Genomic DNA, 26,664 nt, shown 5'->3' on the forward strand with positions numbered 1-26,664 from the left:
AGCCCAACATCAAATTGGATACTCCAAGCTTATATCACTTGACCCTTCATTCTGTCAGCAAATACTATCTTGTAGAAACTCTGAAAGATCTGGACCTTTCCAAAAAAGGTCCTACAAACATCATGGACTGCAAGCTGAGAAATCCTAGGTCCCTGGGGAGGTGCAGGAAAGGAGGTTTTACTCTGGATGGTGGTGCAGAAGGGTGGTGCCTCATATGATGAAGACGTCAGGAGTTCTAACAGGGCCATAATGGAATGTTACATGGAAAAGGTCCTGGGGGCCAGGAGAAGGGGACCAGGGCATATGTCTATTCACATACCCCCTATATGATATAGCCATGAATGAAGCACTTGACTCTCTTTCAGAGGCATAAGGATCAAATGAGGGGGTCCTTGGTGAATATGTAGGGGATCCCTCCCTGCTGTGCTGGGAATTTGATGAGAAGCAAGAGCACTCTACGTCTAAGGGGGAGGCTGCTGAAGCTAGTGTGCTAGGTTACAATGTTAACCTGCACTGAGCAGACCACCCAGTCTGCACTGAATGACCACCAGTCATTCTGGTGAGGAAATTTAGCTCTGTGTAGAGCAATGGAGATTCTGGCTCATAAGGACATGAATATCCTTTGATACAGCATGCTTCTTCACTATGGAGAAAGGTGGTGCCGTAATCTCAGTGTGGCGATGGATAACACCAAGGTGGATTATGCTGATGTGTCCAGTGCTGAAGTACTCATTGTCGAAGGAAACAGTACCAAAGAGACCGGTATCAAAAAGGGTTGGTGCAGCAAAAGTTGATGGCGGAGCACTTGGTTTTGAAGTAGCCCCTGATGCTCTGGTCTCAGAGGCAGCTAGTTTTGATTCCTGAGACGGTGCCAGAGTTTTGGTAACTTACTCCCTCAGAGTTCCAGAGGTACTCCACTCAGACAAAGGAGTCTCTTTAGATTGGGAGTGGAAAGGGAACTTGGACCTCTTTTTACTAGGAATTCCCGGCAGGGATCTGCTCCTGCTCTTCCCAAAGGAGTAATGCTCCTTTTTCTCCAAGGTTCTGACCTTTCCAGTCCTACCCACTTCCATAGTTGGGACAGTCTTAGAAGTTGGGGCCCACAAACTAGTGTAATTGGAACTCATATGGGCTGGACTGAAATCAAACCTGCCTGGGGAAAAGGAGGCTCTCCTCACCCTGGATCAGACGCAGGCTGCATAGAGCAGTCAAATACGAACAGCTTAAGGTGTGCCTCTCTTGCCTTCAAGTCCTTTTAGAAAAAGGACTTGCATTTACCAGGGATATGACCCTCTCCATCCAAAAAACGCATCTGGGATACCCATCATTAACTTATAATGGCACCTCACAATACAGAGAGGAGCAACACATAAAGCCAGGCAACTTCAGATGAGACCTAAGCCTTAGTATTAGGAAGAAGCTCCTGATAAAAGAGAAAATGAAAAGAAAACAAGGAAGTAAACCACCAAACCTTGCCAACAGGCAAACTATCCTAACTAACACTAATATAGACAACAATCCACAAAAAGTTGTTGAAAATTGTGTTAAGACACTAGGGAGCTATATCTCACAGATATGGGCAATGATGAACTGAGTGGCACTGAGGCCTGCAAAACCCGTAATACCTTTAGTATGTGAGCATAATGACATTCACAGCATCTGTGCAGCCCCAATGGACACTGCTGGCCAAAAACACTCCAATCTTGAGTGCCTGGGATGTATAAAGAAAAGGAGTACCTGTGGCACCTTAGAGACTAACCAATTTATTTGAGCATGAGCTTTCGTGAGCTACAGCTCACTTCATCGGATGCATACTGTGGAAACTGCAGAAGACATTATATACACACAGAGACCATGAAACAATACCTCCACTTGTGTGTGGGGGCGGAGGGTGAGAAAACCTGGATTTGTGCTGGAAATGGCCCAACCTGATGATCACTTTAGATAAGCTATTACCAGCAGGACAGTGGGGTGGGAGGGGGTATTGTTTCATGGTCTCTGTGTGTATATAATGTCTTCTGCAGTTTCCACAGTATGCATCCGATGAAGTGAGCTGTAGCTCACGAAAGCTCATGCTCAAATAAATTGGTTAGTCTCTAAGGTGCCACAGGTACTCCTTTTCTTTTTGCGAATACAGACTAACACGGCTGTTACTCTGAAACCTGGGATGTATACGTATCAACAGTGCAATATATATGGACAGGCACTCAAAGAAGAATGAGGGGGATCACATTCAGTCTCCATATCCATTCAAATCCTGGCCTTTCTGCTGAGATTGCCAGTAAGGGTTCCAATTAGTAACAAATGTGGTGGTGGTTTTGGTGAGTCAGACCCTCACCTACTAGAGACTGGACTCATTTTCATTAAGCTACTGAATAATCACCATGTGGAAACAACTGAATATGAAAGTGGGATGGATTTAAACTAGTGATCTAAAGTTGAAAGACTTAAGAGCTTAGTATTCAGCTCTTTATACCCTCTGGTGGTTGATGCAATAGTGCTGTCTCTTTGGATTCCAACTACTGTGCCCTTCAGTTCTTGCATAATGTGAATGGCATGCATTACCACTCTGGTTTCAATACATTGATCAAGGAAGCGCTCTCTGCCAAAGACTGATATCCTTGTGCCACCTGGATGGCAGGTCTAGTTTATTATTTGCTTTACAGTAGCCATTGCTGAGGCCCCAACCATCATTAGCTTAGTTAGAATCTAAACTCCATCCAGAAGGGGCCACCATTTTGGGGTCCGTCCGTCAAATGCCAAACATAATGCAACCCAGAACTCTGGGTCAGGGTCTTTAGGTGCTACTGTAGTACAAATAATAAATATGAATAATCAGGACTCCGTTGTGCTAGGTGCTGTACAAATATATAATAAAAGACATGCAAACAATTAATCTGTCTGGTTGTTCACAGTGTGAAAATCCAACTCTCACATTATACTCATCATAGAAATTGAGATTATCTTCTTGTCTATTTCTGAGATAAAACTCTTCAAGGATGGTGGCATGGTCTCTCAGTGGAGGGACCCAGCCTTTGGAAACTGTTCCAGGTACTGGTTTGCCCAAGCCAAAATTTGCTTAGCTTCAGAGCAGGATGCATGCATTTTACCTTGTTCTAAAGGAGTCAAGTTTAGACATCAAGCAAATGGAGGGACTGTCTACACACAGTGTTTGTACCACTATATTTGTTTTAAAATAGACACAGTAAAAATAGTGCAACCTTCCCCTTTGTGTGGGCCCAGTTATACAGTTGATATAACAGTCCTTACAGCAATATAGCTTATTCCCGTAAATTCAGGTATACTGTTATAAACACCTTTATACTGGATAATTGCATCCACACTTTTAGCTATGTTGGTTTCTAAACAGATATACCGTTATACTGTTACAAAAATGGTGTGCAGATCAACCCTTAGTATCCCATAAATGGGTTAAATTTTCTCAATAGCACATGAAGTGGATTAGATGAACAATTCCTAGTACTACTAACAGGAATTCTGTATCTAATCTGTAGCGCACAGTAATGAAAGTATGTCACTAAAACTTTTGTATTCAAGTATCACATTAGCCAACCAGAAAAAGAAAGATTAAAAAAAAAAAAGCAAAAAGAAACAAGATATCAAAAGTCAGAACAATGAAGAAAATAAATAATAGTGTTTGCTTTAAGACACTTGCTATTTCAGACATTTTATAAACAAATATGATAACTTACCAGTTGTCTCCACATGATGCAGCTTTGTTTAGTGATTGTGATATTGCAATGCTGGTTAGGTTATCCTTATGATTGCGAGCTTGAAAAATCTCTTGACCAATCTCACGAATGTGTGTAGAAATAACAACAAAGCACCCACGTGAGAAGCCAATCATGATGTAGCCATCACCATACCTACAGCAAAATCAACATTTAAAGAGAGAGAGAGATGGCTGGGCAGCCTGGCTGCATAGACAATAACACAATATGAGAAAAAACTCCTGAACAGGATGAAAGTCAGATTGCTGAAGAAAGAAAGAGAAATGCACCGAGTCCTCCTTCAGCAGATATAAAAATATTTGTTGGTGGGACCTGTGTCTAGGTCTCCTCGCCTCATTGAGGTCCTCACTGTTGGAAAACAGCAGACAGAAGGCTCCTGGGACCAGCTTGGCTAGGGGCAGCTCCAAAGCAGGGAAGGGGAGTAGGGCAGGAGCAGCAGTGGATGCAGACAGCAGCAGAGCAGAACTGTGGGGGAAGGAAAGGCACCCAGCTCCGGAGACACCCCCTTAAAACGGCATCCCTGGGCTGTTGCCCAGTCCACCCAACCCTAAGGCCAGCCCTGCTGGGTCTGGTACAAGTCAATATTTTCATTAATGACTTGGATAATGGAGTGGAGAATATGCTTACAAAATCTGCAGATGACACCAAACAGGGAGGGGTGCTAGCACTTAGAGGACAGGATTAGAATTGAAAATGAACTTCACAAATTGGAGAATTGGTCTGAAATCAACAAGATGAAATTCAGTAAAAAGATAAGTGCAAAGTACTGCATTTAGGAAGGAAAATCAAATGGACAACTACAAAACGGGATAATTGGCCAGGCAGTAGTAGTGCTGAAAGGATCTGGGGGTTATAGTGGATCACAAATTGAATATGAATCAACAAACACATAGATTCATAGATAGAGTCATAGATATTAAGGTCAGAAGGGACCATTATGATCATCTAGTCTGACCTCCTGCACAATGCAGGCCACCAAATCTCACCCACCCACTCCTGCAATAAACCTCTCACCTATGTCTGAGCTATTGAAGTCCTCAAATCACGGTTTAAAGACTTCAAGGTGCAGAGAATCCTCCAGCAAGTGACCCGTGCCCCATGCTACAGAGGAAGGCGAAAAACCCCCAGGGCCTCTTCCAATCTGCCCTGGAGGAAAATTCCTTCCCGACCCCAAATATGGCGATCAGCTGAACCCTGAGCATGTGGGCAAGATTCACCAGCCAGATACCCAGGAAAGAATTCTCTGTAGTAATTCAGATCCCACCACATCTAACATCCCATCACAGGCCACTGGGCCTATTTACCATGAATAGTTAAAGATCAATTAATTGCCAAAATCATGTTATCCCATCATACCATCTCCAACATAAACTTATCGAGTTTAATCTTGAAGCCAGATAGGTCTTTTGCCCCCACTGCTTCCCTTGGAAGGCTATTCCAGAACTTCACTCCTCTGATAAACACAATATGTTGATGAAGTGTCAACATGGCTTTTGTAAAGGGAAATCATGTCTCACCAATCTACTAAAATTTTTTGAGGGTGTTAACAAGCACGTGGACAAGGGTGATCCAGTTGATATAGAGCAGTGGTTCTCAAACTTTTGTACTAGTGACCCCTTTCACATAGAAAGCCTCTGAGTCTGACCCCTCCTTATAAATTAAAAACACTCTTTATATATTTAACACCATTATAAATGCTGGAGGCAAAGCAGGGTTTGGGGTGGAGGCCGACAGCTTGCAAACCCCCATGTAAGAATCTTGTGACCGCTGAGGGGTCCCGACCCCTAGTTTGAGAACCCTTGATATAGAGTACTTGGACTTTCAACAAGCTTTTGACAAGGTCCCAAATCAAAAGCTCTAAGCAAACAAGGTGTCATGGAATAAGAAGGACGGTCCTCTTGTGGATCAGTAGTTGGCTGAAAAATAGGAAACGCAGAATAGGAATAAATGGTCAGTTTTCACAACAGAGAGATGTAAAAGAAGGGGTCCCCTAAGGGTCGGTACAGGGACCTGTGCTGTTCAACTTTTTCATTAATGATCTGGAAAAGGGGGTAAACAGTGAGGTGGCAAAGTTTGCAGATGATACAAAATTATTCAAAATGGTTAAGTCCAAAGCTGATTGTGAAGAGATACAAAAGGATCTCACTAACCTGGGTGACTGGGCAACAAAATGGCAGATGAAGATTTAATGTTGATGCACAGTGGAAAAAATAACCCAAACATACAAAATGATGGGATCTACATTAGCTATTACCACTCAAGAAAGAGATCCTGGAGTCAATGTGGATAGTTCCTTGAAAACAGCCGCTCAATAATGCGGCAGCAGTCAAAAACGCTAACAGAATGTCAGGAACTATTAGGAGAGGGATAGATAATAAAACAGAAAATATCAAGATACCACTACATAAATTGCTGGTACACCCACACCTTGAATATTGCACACAGTTCTGGTCGCTACATCTCAAGAAAGATATATCAGAATTGGAAAAGGAACAGAGAAGGGCACCAAAAATGATTAGGGGTATTGAACAGCTTTTCATATGAGAAGAGATTAGAAAGAATGGCACTCTTCATCTTAAAAAAGAGATTAAAAAGGAGGGAGTATGATAGAGATCTATAAAATCATGAATAAGGAAGTGTAATTTAACCCTTCACATAACACAAGAACTAGGGGTCACTATGAAATTAATAGGCAGCAATTTTAAAATAAAACACTTCTTCACACAATGCATAGTCAACCTGTGGAACTTATTCCCATGGAATGTTTGAAGGTATAACTTGGTTCAAAAAAGAATTTGATAAGTTCATGGAGGATAGGTCCAACAATGGCTATTAGCCAAGATGGTCAGGGACGCAACTCCATGATCTGGGTGTCCCTAACCTCCAACTGCAGGAAGCTGGAACTGGATCACTTGAAATTGCCCTGTTCTATTTACTCCCTCTGAAGCATCTGGCATTGGCCACTGTCAGAAGAAAGGATACGGGGCTAAATGGACCAGTGGTCTGACCCAGTATGATTGTTATGTTCTTAATGGGATAAAATTTCAAAAAAAGGCTAATATCATTCAGGGTGTATTAACAGGAGTGTTGTATGTAAGACACTGGAGGTAAACTGTCCCACTCTACTCTGGTGAGGTCTCAGCTGGAGTACTGTGTACAGTTTTAGGTGATAAACTTAAATAAAAGATGTGGACAAATTGGAGATAGTCCAGAGAACAGGAACAAAAATGATAAAAGGTTTAGAAAACCTGACTATGAGGAAAGATTTTAAAAAAGACTGGGTATATTTAGTCTTGAGAAAACAAAACTGAGGGGGAGATCTGATAACAATCTTCAATTATCTCAAGGGCTGTTATAAAAGGATGGTGATCAATTGTTCTCCATGTCTAGTGAAGGTAGGACAAGAAGTAATGGGCTTAATCTGCAGCAAGGGTGATTTAGGTTAGATATTAGGAAAAACTTTATCTAACTTTAGGATTATAGGCTTCCAAGGGAGGCTGTGAATCTCCATCATTCAAAGCTTTTAAGAACAGATTAACGTTTGTCAGGGATGGTATAGGTTTACTTTGTCCTGCCTCAGCAGAGGAGGCTGGACAAGATGACCTCCTGAGGTCCCTTCCAGCCCCACATTTCCATGATTCTATGTCCCTGCCTCAGTTTTCTCACCACTCCAGGGCATTCTTTGGGCTTTCCAGAGTGCTTGGGGACTTCTGGGCTCTAAAAAGTGAGCAGGACCCTCCTGCCCTATGAGGCTGCTACTTGCTAGGTGATCTTGCTCTCTCCTGCCTCATGCTGCTTCTTCCTATCTAGCTCACTGTCACTGTATGTTCCCTTATTTAAACTCCTCCTGGTCACCTGGATGTCTTTGTTCTACTCCTGGTAAGTTTCTATTGCTGCTCCTACCTTTCCCCCTCCTTCAGAGGGGTAAAATAAACTGGATTTCCAAAGCTTGAGATCACTCATCATTCCCAGGTGTTTGCATCTGAACAGGGTCGTTGAGTCCTGAGCCATCACCCCATTGTATCTGTCTGGTGTGTACCTGATACCTGTCAGCAATGGTGGATCCACATACATCCAGGCATTTTTACATACATACAGCAATTTTTCATAATATAACTTCACATCAACTAGAATTCATAAATTGTACAGACAGAGCCCCAATTCATCAAAAATGGAAAACCGTAAATGGTCATTAAGATAAGAGAAACTCTTTACTGAAAGGCTGCATACAAGCTGGTTACTCACCCAGAGAGTTGTTGAAGGGGTTTTATTGGTATGTCTAAACAGCAATCAAACACCTGCAGCTGGCCTGCATCAGCTGACTTGGGGCTGAGTTGTGGGGGAAGTCACAGACCCTGGGCTCCAGCCTGAGCCTGAACGTCTAATTTTACAGTTTCGCAGTCCGAGTCCTGTGAGCTCAAGTCAGCTCAAAGCCAGCCACGGGTGTGTATGTTTTTGTAAATAAAACAGATTATACCAAGAATGTACCCCGACTCTGTGTCACCAACTTCTCCTCCAAACAGAAACCACTCACTCATTTCAGCAACCATATCATTACTAAGTGTGGGACTACATCTCTACTGTTTCATTTTGACATCACTGCTTTTTAAATAACAGAATTTTCAGTAAAGGGGAGTGTAAATTGCAGATTCCTTCAGTCTAGTGGTGACCAAACTTTTCCTGTCGTGCCCCCCTTATCAGTAATGGAATCTGTCCGTGCCCCCCCTCCATTACTGCAGTTGGCTCTTGGGATGAAGGTGGAGTCGGGGGCAGAACTGGGGATGAGGGAGGAGCTGAGGCTAGAGGGGGAGCTGGCCTGGGGGTGGAGAGGGAATGAGGGCAGAGCTGGGCTGGGGGTGGAGTAGGGGACATAGAGGAGCAGTGGCTGGGGCCAGAGCAGACCTGCGGCTGGAACTGGGATTGGGGTGGAGCTGCAGCTGGGGCCAGAGCTTGCTGGGGATAAAGCGGGGTTGGGTGGTGCTCCCTCCCCGCTCCCTGTGGGAACTGACTTGAGCCCCACCATGCACTCCCTGAACATTCCTCCATATTCCCCTAGAGGGGCACACCCCACAGTTTGGGAACCACTGCTTTAGTCTAAAAGGAATATTGTATTAAAAGGACTACTGTATAGCCAAAAAAATCCTGATGTGATAAGAAAAGGAGTACTTGTGGCACCTTAGAGACTAACCAATTTATTTGAGCATGAGCTTTCGTGAGCTACAGCTCACTTCATCAGATGCATACCGTGGAAACTGCAGCAGACTTTATATATACACAGAGAATATGAAACAATACCTCCTCCCACCCCACTGTCCTGCTGGTAATAGCTCATCTAAAGTGATCATCAGGTGGGCCATTTCCAGCACAAATCCAGGTTTTCTCACCCTCCACCCCCCCCCCCCCCACAAATTCACTCTCCTGCTGGTGCTAGCCCATCCAAAGTGACAACTCTTTACATAATCAAGTCGGGCTATTTCCTGCATAGATCCAGGTTTTCTCACATCCCCCCCACCCCCATACACACACAAACTCACTCTCCTGCTGGTAATAGCTCATCTAAACTGACCACTCTCCAAGTTTAAATCCAAGTTAAACCAGAACATCTGGGGGTGGGGGGTAGGAAAAAACAAGAGGAAACAGGCTACCTTGCATAATGACTTAGCCACTCCCAGTCTCTATTTAAGCCTAAATTAATAGTATCCAATTTGCAAATGAATTCCAATTCAGCAGTTTCTCGCTGGAGTCTGGATTTGAAGTTTTTTTGTTTTAAGATAGCGACCTTCATGTCTGTGATTGCGTGACCAGAGAGATTGAAGTGTTCTCCGACTAGTTTATGAATGTTATAATTCTTGACATCTGATTTGTACATTGGTCAAACTGGACAGTCTCTACGTAAAAGAATAAATGGACACAAATCAGATGTCAAGAATTATAACATTCATAAACCAGTCGGAGAACACTTCAATCTCTCTGGTCACGCAATCACAGACATGAAGGTCGCTATCTTAAAACAAAAAAACTTCAAATCCAGACTCCAGCGAGAAACTGCTGAATTGGAATTCATTTGCAAATTGGATACTATTAATTTAGGCTTAAATAGAGACTGGGAGTGGCTAAGTCATTATGCAAGGTAGCCTGTTTCCTCTTGTTTTTTCCTACCCCCCACCCCCAGATGTTCTGGTTTAACTTGGATTTAAACTTGGAGAGTGGTCAGTTTAGATGAGCTATTACCAGCAGGAGAGTGAGTTTGTGTGTGTATGGGGGTGGGGGGGATGTGAGAAAACCTGGATTTATGCAGGAAATAGCCCGACTTGATTATGTAAAGAGTTGTCACTTTGGATGGGCTAGCACCAGCAGGAGAGTGAATTTGTGGGGGGGGGGGGGGTGGAGGGTGAGAAAACCTGGATTTGTGCTGGAAATGGCCCACCTGATGATCACTTTAGATGAGCTATTACCAGCAGGACAGTGGGGTGGGAGGAGGTATTGTTTCATATTCTCTGTGTATATATAAAGTCTGCTGCAGTTTCCACGGTATGCATCTGATGAAGTGAGCTGTAGCTCACGAAAGCTCATGCTCAAATAAATTGGTTAGTCTCTAAGGTGCCACAAGTACTCCTTTTCTTTTTGCGAATACAGACTAACACGGCTGTTACTCTGAAACCTGATGTGATAGTGGGATAAATATCAGAAATTAAAATAAACAACATTAGAAAGATAAAAACCTCAGCTTTTTCTTGCGATATTAAGAAGTTAGTGCTTACTCACCATCTATAGGTTACAATGTTGCCATAGCGCTGCTGGAATTCTAGATCAATTGGGTTATCAGGATCATTCAAATTAAAAAGAAACAATGTTTTCTTGCCAACCACCACGCTTACCTGCCAATTGACAAAGTGAAAAACATACCCAGTGAGAACACCATTTTAAAATAAAAACACTACTGTTTTTACTAAAAGAAAAGCTTTTATCCTTCAGAATTCAGGTCAAGGTCTAGTTCCATTGGTCAAGTTATAACACAAAATCAAAGGATATTGTGTTTTTTGGGATGCAGAGAATTGTCATCCATAGAGTGCAAGGAAACCGTATCGTAACTCTAGTGGCTAATGTTAATCACTGACAGTGCAATCATATAAACGAAGCTTCTAAACAGATAACATTTCTAAACATAAAAAATATTTAATAATGTAATGAAATTTCCTTAAAAGTTATTCAAGTAATTTTAAAATGATTTCCTTAAAATTATGAAGACATACAATTTAATATCTAGCTAGATAAATGCTTCTTATTTGAGGAAATCCCCAGAGATGACAGATTTTGTCGCTAGGGGAAGAAAGGCTGTTTTCAATGCTCTCTTTTTGCATTCTCTGGTGACCAAGTAAGTAGCATTACTATCAGACAAAGAAGCAGCTAGCTCAATGCAGGGTAAAATAGGGAGGGGAGGAGATCATCATAAAGCAGAGGCTTATTACTAGAATACCTATAACAAGAAAACAAGGGAGAACTTGTTTTATGTCTCATGCTTTGTGTTTGCTTGGATTGACCAGAATATTAAACAAAAAGGCTATTTTCTATCTTAATTTAGATCATTCTCTGTTTGCCCTCACTCTAAAAGTGAAGCACTATTCATGCTAATGCCTATTTTAGGAGTATTAAAATACCAATAAATCCCTACTCTCCATAAAATCCTGTCTCTCAACATATTTGGGGAAAAAACAAGCCCCAGTGCAAACCCAAAAAACCTGTAATAGCTGATAACAAGAAATTTGAGTTTCCCCAAAGTCTGAGTGTGTGTGTGTGTATCCAAAGATTTGGCCTCAGTCCATCTCTGGTCATAACCACTTAAAGCATTCGGTTCTTAAATGTGAGTACCACTAATCATCGTAAGAGTTAAATGTCTGAAATGTTTAAGAATTACTATTACTTTAAGCTCTTTTTCTAAAGATACCACAGCAACTTTAGTTTGTCGTATAGTTTGTTTATTTTAATCAAATTAATTCTTCCTTTTCAGATAACACCGTCTGAACCTTTTACGTAATACTGTATGCTAAAGTGGCAGACACAGGTAAGGCTTTCTGTTTACAGTCAGAACAACTGAGATGCACTGAATGGTGTTGTACATTGGTCTGCTTACTGTGCTTTCCCTAGCTGATATTCTTTCATCAGTCTTCATCACTGAGAACTGCATATCACTGGGATCCGATCTCACTGAGGTCTGCAAGAAGGAAGTCCAGATTCAGATATTATTTATTCATGTAGCACCGTGTGCCAAGCAGTGTACAGATAAGGTAAGAGGACACTTTTCCTATCTAGAATATTTGGGGTGTTAGTGCAATATAAATACATAAATATTAAAACAATTCCACTATTCTCCCTTTATTCACAACTCCAACATTCTCTCTTCTGTAATAAGAAAAAGAAAGAAAGAAAGAAAGAAAGAAAGAAAAGCAGGCTCCGTTTTGATCATGCTGAGCTTGAATTACCAGCGAACATCCAGGTTTAGATGTCTAAAAGGCAGTTAGAGATGCAAGTCTAAATAGAGATGAACAGGTAGATCTTCATGTTGTTTTGTAGACAGGGTAGTAACTGAAGTAGCATGACCAAATGAGGTCACGCAGCAAAAGAACATAGTGAGAAAAGAAGACAAGGCCAACAACAGAGCATTTAGAGACAAGTAGCCATCTACCCACCCAAAAAGCGATTCCTGTTGTATTTATATAGTGTTGCTCCCATATGAATTCCAAAGCCATTTACTATATATAAAATACACCCAAAACATAGATTCATTTGAACTCTCCCCAGACTAGGGTCCAGCTAAAGAAAAAACAGCTACTTATCTGTACTGTATCCGCTGGTCTTTGAGACACAGGTGCAGCCATGTATTCCACTCAGGTGTGCACACACCCATTGCACTGAAGCTGGAGAACTTTGCTTAGCAGTGCCCATCGGGCCCCTCTTAGCCACTCGCATAGCTATTTAAAGGCACCACCACCCCGACCCCTCCTTAGTTCCTTTACACTGAGTATCAAGATTTGAGACTCCAATGCAGAGGGGACAGAAAGTGGGTTGTGGAATACGTGTCTGCACTAACATCTCAAAGCACAACAGATACAGTACAGATAGGTAACTGTTTTTCATCTTCGAATGACTGCAGATGTATATTCCACTCATGTGATTCACAAGCAGTAACTGAAGGAGGTAGGGCTTCGGGTTGGGCTGTAGTTAAACAGCAACTGGACGACTGCCTTTCCAAAGTGGCATCAGACTGAGATGCAGTCAAAATAGCATAGTGTCTTATAAAAATACGCACAGAAGACTAGACAGCAGCACTGAAAACATACAGAACCATTACTGAGAACAACAGAAGATGCTTGGGACCTTGTTGAATGAGTTACCAGTGTCTGTGGAGGTGCATCTGAGCTACCTCATATGCTGCTGTAATGCAGGAAGTAATCCTTCTGGAAATCATCCATGTGGAAACCAACTGATCTCCTTCATCTGATTCCCACAGAAGACAAAAAGCTGAGGTGATAAAATTCTTTAATCCCTTACAGATAAAATGCTAAGCTAGGTCTCACATCCAATGTATAAAGGTGCTGTTCATCTGTATTTGAGTCCATCTCAGAAAGAATACAGGTAAGTATATTGTTTGATGAAGGTAAAACAGTAAACCACCTTAAGACAAAAATCTTGGATGCAGCTGCAGAGTCAGTTTGTCTTTGAAAAATTGCGTATATAGAGGCTCTGCCATCAGGACCTGCAGTTCACTCGCTCTCCTTGCGGCAAAAGAAAGGCCATCTTTTGGCAAAGAAGCGACAGAGAACAGGTTGCTATGGGCTCAAATGGAGATCCTATGAGTGCAGCCAATACAGTACTAAGGTCCGACAAAGAAACCTCCTCTTTCACAGGTGGAAAGAAATTGACATCTCCTCTTAGAAATCTCACTACCATGAAGTTTGAGAAAATTGACTTCCCTTGGATCAGAGGATGGAACACCAAGATTGCCGCTAAATGGACCCTCAAGAAGCTGAGAGAGAGACCAGAGAATGTAACAGGTAATGCAAAAATGTCCTGAATATAGGCTTGCCTTGGCTGAATTCCCCGGGCTAGTGACCAAACCAAAAAACTTTTCCACTTGGCCAAATAGGCAGCCCTAGAGGATGGGGCTTACTACTAAGCAGAAGTTGCTGAAGTGCTTCCTCTTCATCTAACCATGCAGCATCCACACCACGAGGTGCAGACTGCTCAGCACCGGATGCCAAATTTGACTGTGGTGTCGAATCAGTAGGTCAGGATAGAGGAGAAAAGAACTGAAGGTCAAATAGGTAGATTGAGAAGGTCAGAGAACCAACGTGGTCTTGGCCACGCTGGTGCAATGAGAATCAGTTTGGCTTGATCCAACTTCAGTTTGACAACAACATGTGGAATGAGTGGGATTGTGGGGGGGAGACATACCTCAACACCAATCACCAATTCAGATAGAAGGTGTCTATTAAAGAGACCTGCTTGAGAGCAAAATTTAACACCTAGGGCAAGCAATCATATTCGCATGCCCCCCGAGATTTCTGCCTCCTAATGTGCCCCACAGTTTGAAAACTGTCACCTCCTGCCAGGAGCCTGCAGATCAGAAGCTGGTGGGAGCTGCCTGGCCTGCCCAGGCCCCTGGCTCTCCAGGCTATGGGAGCCATGGTGCTGGTTGGCGACCGGGCAGCCCTCCCTGCCCTGCTCCCCGAGCCAGCCACCTCTGCACAGCTGGGCACTCCCCAGGCAGGGTGGGCAGCACAGCTCTGATGTGCGCCTGATACACCTCTGCCCTGAAGGCGCCTGGCACTGGCCGACAACACATCCTGGAGCCGGCCCCTGCCCATGGAGCCTGGCTGCCGTGTGATGCTCCCCCTTGGGCACCTGCCTCTCAGCAGCCTGGTAACACTCTGGTCCCCCACACTCCCAGCGCGAAGCACTACAGCGGGGCAGCTGCAGAGTGCCATGATAGCGTTTCAGTGTAGACAAGCCCAAAGTCTTTAGGCATGGATTTATCTCTCTCCCAACATAGTCTCTCATTTGCCACTATCACAACAATAGAATTTGGGGCTTGATCAGAAAAGAAGCACTCAAAAAACCCACAGGGGTACGTAATACCTTTTGTCAGTATGCTTTGTTGTAGTTGGTAAGGAAGCTGGGGTATGACACAAAGTCTTTGTGAGTTCCAAAGTGCTTCATTTATTGGGAGAGCTACCCTTCCTGGAGCTGAGGACTGGAGAATGCCCACCAATTTGATGTACTTGCTCAAACTCAGCCTGAAGCCATTTGCCTCAGGAGATCTTCAAAGGATTTAAAATTCTCAGGCACAAAAGAGGAGAAATCCAGCACTGTGGAATCATCAGGTGAGGAGGAAGAGAGCAGAACCAATGGGGATCTCCTGCAGCAACACATGTACCCGTTACAATGGTTCAGGCTGAATCAGCTCAGAGGGAGCAACCTTGGTCTGTGTCTGCAGTGTAGGCAGCTCAAGAAGGGACACTACCGAGGGGATTGGCGACCTTGCCCTGGACTGAGCCAAGGTCAGGACCTTGCAGATTGAGGAACATCCTAAGGATCCCAAGGAAGCCATTTAGGATAAGTAAACAGCATTGGTGGCCAGTATGTACTGGGCCAAGAGCCTCTGTCCTTACTGAAGGACCAATGTGGATCCCTGTACAGATGGTAATCCCCAAGAGGAATCAAAGACTTTCAGGAATGGTGGAAAATGGTGCCAGTAATGGTGACAATTCTGCAAGGGCACAGAAGAAGCCATTGCAGCTGAATGCTCCTGTATTGAGAGAGAATCAGGAACTAGAAAAGCCTAGCAAGTCCAGTGCTACCTGGCACATCGGGGCATGAAAACAGTTGATGCCGACACTGATGTTGTTGATACCAGACTCAGTGGATGCCCACAGATGGTACTGGAGTTGACAGTATGGTGTCCCACTGATCTTGACTCAGTACCAGTGAGGGGTAGATGGCCCAGCTCTATTCAATCTGCAGAGGTTCCCAGCACTGAAGCAGGCATAAGGTATTGTTTCAGGTGCAAGTCTCTAGCCACCTAGGTTCTCTTTTTGAGCAACTTACAGATGGAGCACTTTTCTTTAATGTGCCCTTCCCCAATGCACAATAAACATGGAGTGTGGGGTCACTATTAGAGACAGCCACCCCACATGACAGGCGGTGTTTAAAACCTGGTGAAGGCATCACACCAGGCTAAATCCTACTTAACTAACTACTACTAATTAACTAAATCCTAAGGGCACTACTATAATTAACTACATACACAAGATCATAGGAAAGCACTGTGATAGAAACCATGATATTTGATACCACACAGAATTCTCCAACTCAAGCTGCAGGCAGTGAGAAGGAACTGAGGGAGGTCAAGGCAGCGCTGCACTTAAATAGCTATGGGAGGGGCTATGAAAGGCCAAAGGGAGCGAGTGCCACCCCAAAAGGGAGTGCTAAGCAAAGTTCTCCAGATTAACTACACTGGGTGTGTGCACACCTGGGAGAAATGTCTGCAATCATTTGAAGAAATAAGATTTCAGTCTGCTCTTAAAAAAAGTATTCAGTGAACCACTGTTTCTACTATTTGAAATTAAGTGAATTCTATAAAACGATGTGCATATCCAAAAACTGCCTTTGCCCACAAGGATTCTAATTTACATAAGAAAACATTTAGAACTCTCTGATCAGAGGGAAGAAGGGAATCAGCATCTCAAAAGGGGTAATGGTCTACCTTACACTTCAGGGGCAAGATCCTCATCCCTACTCCAGGCACTTTACAAAGAGTAAAAGGGCTGGAGCATCCTGAAGGTGCCCTAAAAGCCCTGTATCTGGCCAAGGAAGAATTCCCCTGGTACAGACACTGTGGAAGACAGCCATAAGACTGTTTTCCAAGGACCCCTTGCAAGCCCTGGCATAGGGGATAAACCAGGGCAGTGGTGGTGAGCAGCATTTCAGGGACAGGCCCATAACATGCAGCACTGCAGAGTCTGCAGCCCATAGGGCAACCCAAAGAGGCTGCTATAACTTAGACAGGCCCCAAAGTATGCTGACATCATGCTCCAGCCCTGGGAGTAGTCCAGGATTGGGAGAGTACAAAGATGACTTACAGCCACTTTAGCATCCACTCCAACTGGGCTGAGAGTCCAGTTTTCTGACTCTCAGAGATCAGCACAGAATCTTGCCCCAGGATCATTAACTAAGTATAACAGTTAGATAAAGATGCTGTTATTATTACCTGTCTTATAGTATCTCCTTCCTGATTGCTAATAGTTATCATTTTGTCTTCACTACCTAGTGCCAGCAGGTTTTCAGTACTCCAGCAACCACAAGTGATCCGCTTGGTGTGTTTACCTGAAAAACAGATATATATCAAATTTATATGTATAAAAATCCATGCAAAATTAGAGATGGAAATGTGGCCTCTAATTCATAACCCAGCCTATGCAGGTTTGAGCCCTACAATACACATTTTAAAAAACATTAAAAAATTAAAGGGAAGATTAATGTAATTCAAGTATGTACATTTTTAGAAAATAATTAGGGTGTGAAACAAAAAACTGACATGGTGAATATTCAAGAAGGCATGATAGCCAGTGGAAAATATTTGTTATCAAAGTTTGTTTCTTGTTAAAAAAAAAAAATCCCCGAGAGGGAAGCCTTTGTATCTTTATGGAACCTTAAGGAACTTCTCATCTTCCCACTTGATTTGTATCAAACCTCCCAAGCCGTTTACCGCAGCCTCCATTTTCCTGCCCAAATGGGACTCTGAAGTTTATTGATGTTTCTCCTCAAATATACCATGGGCAAGATAGTGTATCAACACAAAAAATTCCACAGCCAATTTTCTGGCCTGTGGAGCAAGGGAGACTTTTTTACCCAAGTTTCCCACATGACAGCACAGAACTTTGCCACTAGGTCATCACAGAGGTGTTTTACAAAGTATTCTATAAGAAACCATTCTAGTAAGAATAATAAAACAGAAGTAGCCATTTGAACAAGGATACATTTTGGAGTTACAGTTATAGATTATTATATTTTTACACTGAACACAAAGGAATCTTAACACTATGAGTAAAATTTTGCTCTCAGTTAGAAACATACAAACCCAATGAATTCAGTATAGTACATACCAAGGACAGGAATCTTGCGAGAAGTCTGTCGGTTATAAATAAGCAAGTTTCCCTTAGTTGTTCCAACAGCAAGCAAGGCTCCAACTTTGGACCAAAGCAAGAAAGACATTGGGTCTCTGAAATATTAAAAAAAACCAATAAAATCATCTTATATGGCATATCAGTGAGATTCTCTTTTAAATTTAAAAAACAATCACATTGTTAACTACAATTATTTGTTTTGTATTTGCACAGTGTTGTGTAAACCTGAGCTAAACTTTTTAATTCATTTGTTTAGGGTGAGTTTGCCACTTTCAGACTTGCTTAAGCATTCACAAAATAGCGATGAACCAGGGCGGGGGAGCTGGTTTGTTTAAATATTTAGACATATACAAATGCTAAAAGTGGGCATCTGTGCATAAGCTCTAAGCATCCTTGATATACTTTCAAATATATCAGAGATAATCAAGTTGACAACAAATTTCTAAGAAATGCTTTCAAAGATGGTGCTTTTCTGAATTTTTTTTGTATTTTAACGGTTTAGTTGGGACTGATCACGACTGTATTCACATGGTAGATCATGGTTCTTTGATTGACAGACTATGGAACGTAGTAAGAAACTTAGCACAAGCTTTTTTGCTTTGAGTTTCAGACAGAGGAAGGCTGTGTTTTGTGTGATTTTTTTAAGAGTTAATACAAAAAGCTAATATCTTAATTTAGTAAAAAGATAATATTATTTCAATCTCCCTGCAGCCTAATCTGTCAGCCAAGCCCAAGTCCTGATATTTCTGTTGCATTTATATTGTTGTATGCAATTAGGTGTGGCTTCCTTACGGATACAGTCTCCCTCATGTAATTGGATTTTAGAATTGATGTATGCAAATGCCCTTGAAGGACATTTTGTCTGTTTTATTATTAGTTTAAAAAGTAATAAACATGAAGAGCATAATAAATGGTAATAGAAGCAAAAGTACTGAAGGAATAGATATTTCTGTAACAGGGGCTGCTCATATTCCAGCTAGGTAGATTGGATGGACGTAAAGTAAAAGCAAGCAAAATAAGACGCATTCAGAGTCTGTGACTGTTAATCAGGATCAAGTTTCTGATAAGTCATGTGAAGAGGGAAATATTTTTTCTGTTGCTGATGAATGACTTTGGGGCAGGGACTTTATTATTGTATGTGCTTCAAAAGTACCGAGCACATTGTGGGTGCTACTGCTATGTAACTAATAATAGATGGAGACTCTCTCAGGATTTAGGCACTCTTGACATTCCTTTAAAAACACAAATCATACCGTAAAAAAATATCCAGCTGCAAACTCCATCATATACCAACAATGACCAACTAATCTTTACAGCAACAAGGTTAGATATTGCCCTTCAGCAACACCTGATCCACAAAAGCTGTATTGAAAGATCTTTGCAATACACCTGAAGGTCAAGAGATTCATCCTTTTTAGAACCCTGGTGTGGGAAACAAGTTCCAAAGTTGAGGAACCCTTAGGGAAAGCACCTTCCCAGTAGCAGCCTCTCTTTTAACTGAATGGATTCCAGATCAAGTGTTTCTATTGATCCCAATTTTGGTAGTAGCACATGTCATGGGGAGAGGTAATTTCTCAAGTAGACTGGTCAAGGCCATTATAGACCAAAACCTACAGAAATGCTCTACCTTGAAACTGCAGATAGCCAATTAAGGCTACAAAACACCAGTGTAACGTCCTTGTGGCAACACACCTCACTTAAGAAGCAGGCTGTTGCATTCTGCATTAGTTTCAGCTTCCAAATGAGTATAGGATGTTGCACCAAGAAGGGCATACTGTACTAGTCTGATTCTTGACATGCATTTTAAAAGAAGAGTTTTTCTTACCTCATGCCACTGTCCACCTGGCTTGTTTTGTTTGTGTTGGCATCCCACAGATAAACGGTACTAGATTTGTCAGCAATTATGGCTAAGGTGTCCCCATCTTTATCCCAGTCCATAGTAACACAGTTGCTTAAGAAACAGAGAGAAAGAAGAAAGTAAACTTTACTAGGGATTTTAAAAGTTTATGAGGGTCCAAGCCAGACAAAATTATACAGTCAAAATGAAGCCCCTGACCCAGCTCCTCCCCTCCGAACAAACCTGAGACAGGATGAGACAGTCATGTTATGTAAATCTGAATCTCCAGATAGAAGTTGCACCCCAGCTCTAATCTCACCCAAGACTATGACTCCTTCCTACCACTTGTGCCTACAAAGGGGGCTCCAGAGCCCTGATCCCTTGCTGGGCCCCAGGGCTAGAGGGCCACTTCCAACATACTCTGGATCTTTAAGGGACACCAAGCTGTCACTCAACCTTATGGTTTTTTGGAGGCCATCTGATGTGAACAGCTCCCTCCTAGTTCTCAGAAGCGTATTAAGTTTGGGACAGAAGTCCACATGGAAGCAGGAAAATGTTCCAGTTGCTGTTCTCACAATGAGCACAGAGACCGACATACCCCACAATCTCTAGCATAGGACTAAGGAAGGGACATATATATTAAGGATTATAAACACCTCTGCTTATGCACTGGGTATATTTTCCTGCTGCACTAGTGCAGAGAAGGGTTGGGCACCAAAGGCTCTTATTAGAACTGGAAGAGACAATGGATCATAATGAAAAAATCCTCAAAGACTAAGCAGAAGAAAGAGGCCTCTTGGAGTAATTCTGCGATTAAAAACCCTTGGCTGGTGTCATAAATATAAAGGGAAGGGTAAACACCTTTAAAATCCCTCCTGGCCAGAGGAAAAACCCTTTCACCTGTAAAGGATTAAGAAGCTAGGATACCCTCATTGGCACCTGACCAAAATGACCAATGAGGAGACAAGATACTTTCAAAAGCTGGAGGAGGGGGGAGAAAAAAAGGATCTCTCAGTCTGTGTGATGCTTTTTGCTGGGAACAGAAAAGGAATGGAGTCTTAGGGTATGTCTACACTATGGAATAAGGTCGAATTTATAGAAGTCGGTTTTTTAGAAATCGGTTTTATATATTCGAGTGTGTGTGTCCCCACAGAAAATGCTCTAAGTGCATTAAGTGCATTAACTCGGCGGAGTGCTTCCACAGTACCGAGGCTAGAGTCGACTTCCGGAGCATTGCACTGTGGATAGCTATCCCACAGTTCCCGCAGTCTCCGCTGCCCATTGGAATTCTGGGTTGAGATCCCAATGCCTGATGGGGCTAAAACATTGTCGCGGGTGGTTCTGGGTACATATCGTCAGGCCCCCGTTCCCTCCCTCCCTCCGTGAAAGCAAGGGCAGACAATCGTTTCGCGCCTTTTTTCCTGAGTTACCTGTGCAGACGCCATACCACGGCAAGCATGGAGCCCACTCAGGTAACCATTACCCTATGTCTCCTGGGTGCTGGCAGACGCGGTACGGCATTGTTACACAGTAGCAGCAACCCATTGCCTTTTGGCAGCAGACGGTGCAATACGACTGGTAGCCGTCCTCGTTGTGTCCGAGTGCTCCTGGCCACGTCGGCTGGGAGGGTCTGGGCAGACATGGGCGCAGAGACTAAATTTGGAGTGACTTGACCAGGTCATTCTCTTTAGTCCTGCAGTCAGTCCTATTGAACCGTCTTATGGTGAGCAGGCAGGCGATACGGATTGCTAGCAGTCGTACTGTACCATCTTCTGCCGGGCAGGCAAGAGATGAGGATGGCTAGCAGTCGTACTGTACCATCTTCTGCCGAGCAGCCATGAGATGTGGATGGCATGCAGTCCTTCTGTACCGTCTGCTGCCAGCCAAAGATGTAAAAGATAGATGGAGTGGATCAAAACAAGAAATAGACCAGATTTGTTTTGTACTCATTTGCCTCCTCCCCTGTCTAGGGGACTCATTCCTCTAGGTCACACTGCAGTCACTCACAGAGAAGGTGCAGCGAGGTAAATCTAGGCATGTATCAGTCAGAGGCCAGGCTAACCTCCTTGTTCCAATAAGAACAATAACTTAGGTGCACCATTTCTTATTGGAACCCTCCGTGAAGTCCTGCCTGAAATACTCCTTGATGTAAAGACACCCCCTTTGTTGATTTTAGCTCCCTGAAGCCAACCCTGTAAGCCGTGTCGTCAGTCGCCCCTTGCTCCGTCAGAGCAATGGCAGACAATCATTCCGCGCCTTTTTTCAGTGCGGACGCCATACCAAGGCAAGCATGGAGGCCGCTCAGCTCACTTTGGCAATTAGGAGCACATTAAACACCACACGCATTATCCAGCAGTATATGCACCACCAGAACCTGGCAGAGCGATACCGGGCGAGGAGGCGACGTCAGCGCGGTCACGTGAGTGATCAGGACATAGACACAGATTTCTCTGAAAGCACGGGCCCTGCCAATGCATGCATCATGGTGCTAATGGGGCAGGTTCATGCTGTGGAACGCCGATTCTGGGCTCGGGAAACAAGCAGACTGGTGGGACCGCATAGTGTTGCAGATCTGGGACGATTCCCAGTGGCTGCGAAACTTTCGCATGCGTAAGGGCACTTTCATGGAACTTTGTGACTTGCTTTCCCCTGCCCTGAGGCGCATGAATACCAAGATGAGAGCAGCTCTCACAGTTGAGAAGCGAGTGGCGATAGCTCTGTGGAAGCTTGCAACGCCAGACAGCTACCGGTCAGTTGGGAATCAATTTGGAGTGGGCAAATCTACTGTTGGGGCTGCTGTGATGCAAGTAGCCCACGCAATCAAAGATCTGCTGATATCAAGGGTAGTGACCCTGGGAAATGTGCAGGTCATAGTGGATGGCTTTGCTGCAATGGGATTCCCTAACTGTGGTGGGGCCATAGATGGAACCCATATCCCTATTTTGGCACCAGAGCACCAAGCCGCTGAGTACATAAACCGCAAGGGGTACTTTTCAATAGTGCTGCAAGCTCTGGTGGATCACAAGGGACATTTCACCAACATCAACGTGGGATGGCCGGGAAAGGTACATGACGCTCGCATCTTCAGGAACTCTGGTCTGTTTCAAAAGCTTCAGGAAGGGACTTTATTCCCAGACCAGAAAATAACTGTTGGGGACGTTGAAATGCCTATATGTATCCTTGGGGACCCAGCCTACCCCTTAATGCCATGGCTCATGAAGCCGTACACAGGCAGCCTGGACAGTAGTCAGGAGCTGTTCAACTACAGGCTGAGCAAGCGCAGAATGGTGGTAGAATGTGCATTTGGACGTTTAAAGGCGCGCTGGCGCAGTTTACTGACTCGCTTAGACCTCAGCGAAACCAATATTGCCACTGTTATTACTGCTTGCTGTGTGCTCCACAATATCTGTAAGAGTAAGGGGGAGACGTTTATGGCGGGGTGGGAGGTTGAGGCAAATCGCCTGGCTGCTGGTTATGCGCAGCCAGGCACCAGGCCGGTTAGAAGAGCACAGGAGGGCGCGGTACGCATCAGAGAAGCTTTGAAAACCAGTTTCACGACTGGACAGGCTACGGTGTGAAAGTTCTCTTTGTTTCTCCTTGATGAAACCCCCTGCCCCTTGGTTCACTCTACTTCCCTGTAAGCTAACCACCCTCCTCCCTTCAATCACCACTTGCAGAGGCAATAAAGTCATTATTGCTTCACATTCATGCATTCTTTATTCATTCATCACACAAATAGGGGGATGACTACCAAGGTAGCCCAGGAGGGGTGGTGGAGGAGGGAAGGAAAATGCCACACAGCACTTTAAAAGTTTACAACTTTAAAATTTATTGAATGACAGCCTTCTTTTTTTTGGGCAATCCTCTGTTGGCCGGAGGCCCCCCCCACCGAGTTCTTGGGCGTCTGGGTGTGGAGGCTATGGAACTTGGGGAGGAGGGCGGTTGGTTACACAGGGGCTGTAGTGGCAGTCTGTGCTCCAGCTGCCTTTGCTGCAGCTCAACCATACACTGGAGCATACTGGTTTGGTCCTCCAGCAGCCTCAGCATTGAATCCTGCCTCCTCTCATCACGCTGCCGCCACATTTGAGCTTCAGCCCTGTCTTCAGCCCACCACCTCTCCTCCCGGTCATTTTGTGCTTTCCTGCACTCTGACATTATTTGCCTCCAAGCATTCGTCTGTTCTCTGTCAGTGTGGGAGGACAGCATGAGCTCGGAGAACATTTCATCGCGAGTGCGTTTTTTTTTCTTTCTAAGCTTCACTAGCCTCTGGGAAGGAGAAGATCCTGTGATCATTGAAACACATGCAGCTGGTGGAGAAAAAAAAAGGGACAGCGGTATTTAAAAAGACATTTTATAAAACAGTGGCTACACTCTTTCAGGGTAAACCTTGCTGTTAACATTACATACATAGCACATGTGCTTTCGTTACAAGGTCGCATTTTGCCTCCCCCCACCGCGTGGCTACCCCCTCAACCTTCCCCCCTCCCTGTGGCTAACAGCGGGGAACATTTCTGTTTAGCCACAGGCAAACAGCCCAGCAGGAATGGGCTCCTCTGAGTGTCCCCTGAAGAAAAGCACTCTATTTCAACCAGGTGACCATGAGTTATATCTCACTCTCCTGAGGATAACACAGAGAGATAAAGAACGGATGTTGTTTGAATGCCAGCAAACATACACTGCAATGCTTTGTTCTACAATGATTCCCGAGTATGTGTTACTGGCCTGGAGTGGTAAAGTGTCCTACCATGAAGGATGCAATAAGGCTGCCCTCCCCAGAAACCTTTTCCAAAGGCTTTGGGAGTACATCCAGGAGAACCGCGAATGCCAGGGCAAAGTAATCCTTTCACATGCTTGCTTTTAAACCATGTATAGTATTTTAAAAGGTACACTCACCGGAGGCCCCTTCTCTGCCTGCTGGGTCCAGGAGGCAGCCTTGGGTGGGTTCGGGGGGTACTGGCTCCAGGTCCAGGTGAGAAACAGTTCCTGGCTGTCGGGAAAACCGGTTTCTCCACTTGCTTGCTGTGAGCTATCTACAACCTCCTCCTCCTCATCATCATCTTCTTCGTCCCCAAAACCTGCTTCCGTATTGCCTCCATCTCCATTGAAGGAGTCAAACAACACGGCTGGGGTAGTGGTGGCTGAACCCCCTAAAATGGCATGCAGCTCATCATAGAAACGGCATGTTTGGGGCTCTGACCCGGAGCGGCCGTTCGCCTCTCTGGTTTTCTGGTAGGCTTGCCTCAGCTCCTTCAGTTTCACGTGGCACTACTTCGGGTCCCTGTTATGGCCTCTGTCCTTCATGCCTGGGAGATTCTGACAAAGGTTTTGGCATTTCGAAAACTGGAACGGAGTTCTGATAGCACGGATTCCTCTCCCCAAACAGCGAACAGATCCCGTACCTCCCGTTCGGTCCATGCTGGAGCTCTTTTGCGATTCTGGGACTCCATCATGGTCACCTCTGCTGATGAGCTTTGCATGGTCACCTGCAGCTTGCCATGCTGGCCAAACAGGAAAGAGATTCAAAAGTTCGCGGTTCTTTTCCTGTCTACCTGGCCAGTGCATCTGAGTTGAGAGTGCTGTCCAGAGCGGTCACAATGGAGCACTCTGGGATAGCTCCTGGAGGCCAATACCGTCGAATTGTGTCCACAGTACCTCAAATTCGAGCCGGCAAGGCCGATTTAAGCACTAATACACTTGTCAGGGGTGGAGTAAGGAAATCGATTTTAAGAGCCCTTTAAGTCAAAATAAAGGGCTTCATCGTGTGGACAGGTACAGGTTTACATCGATTTAATGCTGCTAAATTCGACCTAAAGTCCTAGTGTAGACCAGGGCTTAGAACTTAGTAAGTAATCTAGCTAGATACGCATTAGATTCTGTTTTCTTTAAATGGCTGAGAAAATAAGCTGTGCTGAATGGAATGGATATTCCTGTTTTTGTGTCTTTTTGTAACTTAAGGGATTCTCTATGTTTTGAATTTAATTACCCTGTAAGGTATTTACCATCCTGATTTGACAGAGTGATTCTTTTATTTTTTCTTCTCTTAAAATTCTTCTTTTAAGAATCTGATTGTTTTTCATTGTTCTTAAGATCCAAGGGTTTGGGTCTGTGTTCACCTATGCAAATTGGTGAGGATTTTTATCAAACCCTCCCCAGGAAAGGGGGTGGAAGGTTTTGGGGGGATTTTGGGGGGGGGGGGGGGGGGGAGGAAGATGTTTCCCAATGGGCTCTTTCCCAGTTATATACCTGTTAGACTTTTGGTGGTGGCAGCGATAAAGTACAAGGGCAAAAGGTAAAATAGTTTGTACCTTGGGGAAGTTTTAACATAAGCTGGTAAAAGTAAGCTTCGGAGATTTTCATGCAGAATTCAGAGTAGGGAAGGAATCTTGACAGCTGGCCTGTGCCAGCCGACTCAGGCTAAGGGGCTGTTTAATTGTGGTGTAGACATTCGTGCTCAGGCTGGAGTTTGGCCTGTAGGACCCTGTGAGGTGGGAGGGTCCCAGAGCTCAAGCTGCAGCCCAAGCCCAAATGTCTACACTGCAATAAAACAGCCCCACAGCCCAAGCTCTGAGAGCTTACGTCAGCTGGCACAGGCCTAACTGCAGCATCTAGCTGCAATATAGACACACCCTCAGTGCCTCTTACCGTCCCAGGGAGGGCAGAGTGAGCCACTCAGTTCCAGGAGACCAGCTGCATCCCTGAAGACAACAAAAGGATGGATTCTGGCACACAAGTGTTTGTATAAATGTTCGCAGCCCTGGCATGTGTATCAAGGTAGATTTGTGTGAACACAACAGAACCTGAACCAACCCTGACTTTGGATGGAGTCTGGGTATTATATTAACCATTTGCACATCTCTAATCAAAAGGCAAGCAACTCATAATGAATAGCAGG

The 26,664-nt window shown here is 44.1% G+C and overlaps 1 protein-coding gene across 2 annotated transcripts in view; it reads right to left on the bottom strand.

Moving 5' to 3' along the window:
* Positions 1 to 26,664, bottom strand: part of WDR19 (WD repeat domain 19) — a 127,467-nt gene that overhangs the window by 88,893 nt on the left and 11,910 nt on the right. For both annotated transcript variants that reach the window (XR_007356450.2, XM_048848545.2), the window contains exons 4-9: positions 19,761 to 19,886; positions 17,915 to 18,030; positions 17,020 to 17,135; positions 11,884 to 11,964; positions 10,518 to 10,630; positions 3,714 to 3,887 (exon numbers count right to left, since the gene is read on the bottom strand). Coding sequence is in view for 1 of the 2 variants with exons in the window: in XM_048848545.2 (XP_048704502.2) it covers positions 3,714 to 3,887; positions 10,518 to 10,630; positions 11,884 to 11,964; positions 17,020 to 17,135; positions 17,915 to 18,030; positions 19,761 to 19,886 (726 nt within the window). In the remaining variant the exon portion in view is untranslated. The remainder of the gene's footprint in view (positions 1 to 3,713; positions 3,888 to 10,517; positions 10,631 to 11,883; positions 11,965 to 17,019; positions 17,136 to 17,914; positions 18,031 to 19,760; positions 19,887 to 26,664) is intronic.

Source organism: Caretta caretta, chromosome 4 (genome assembly GCF_965140235.1).
Source record: "Caretta caretta isolate rCarCar2 chromosome 4, rCarCar1.hap1, whole genome shotgun sequence".
Classification (NCBI taxonomy): domain Eukaryota; kingdom Metazoa; phylum Chordata; order Testudines; family Cheloniidae; genus Caretta; species Caretta caretta.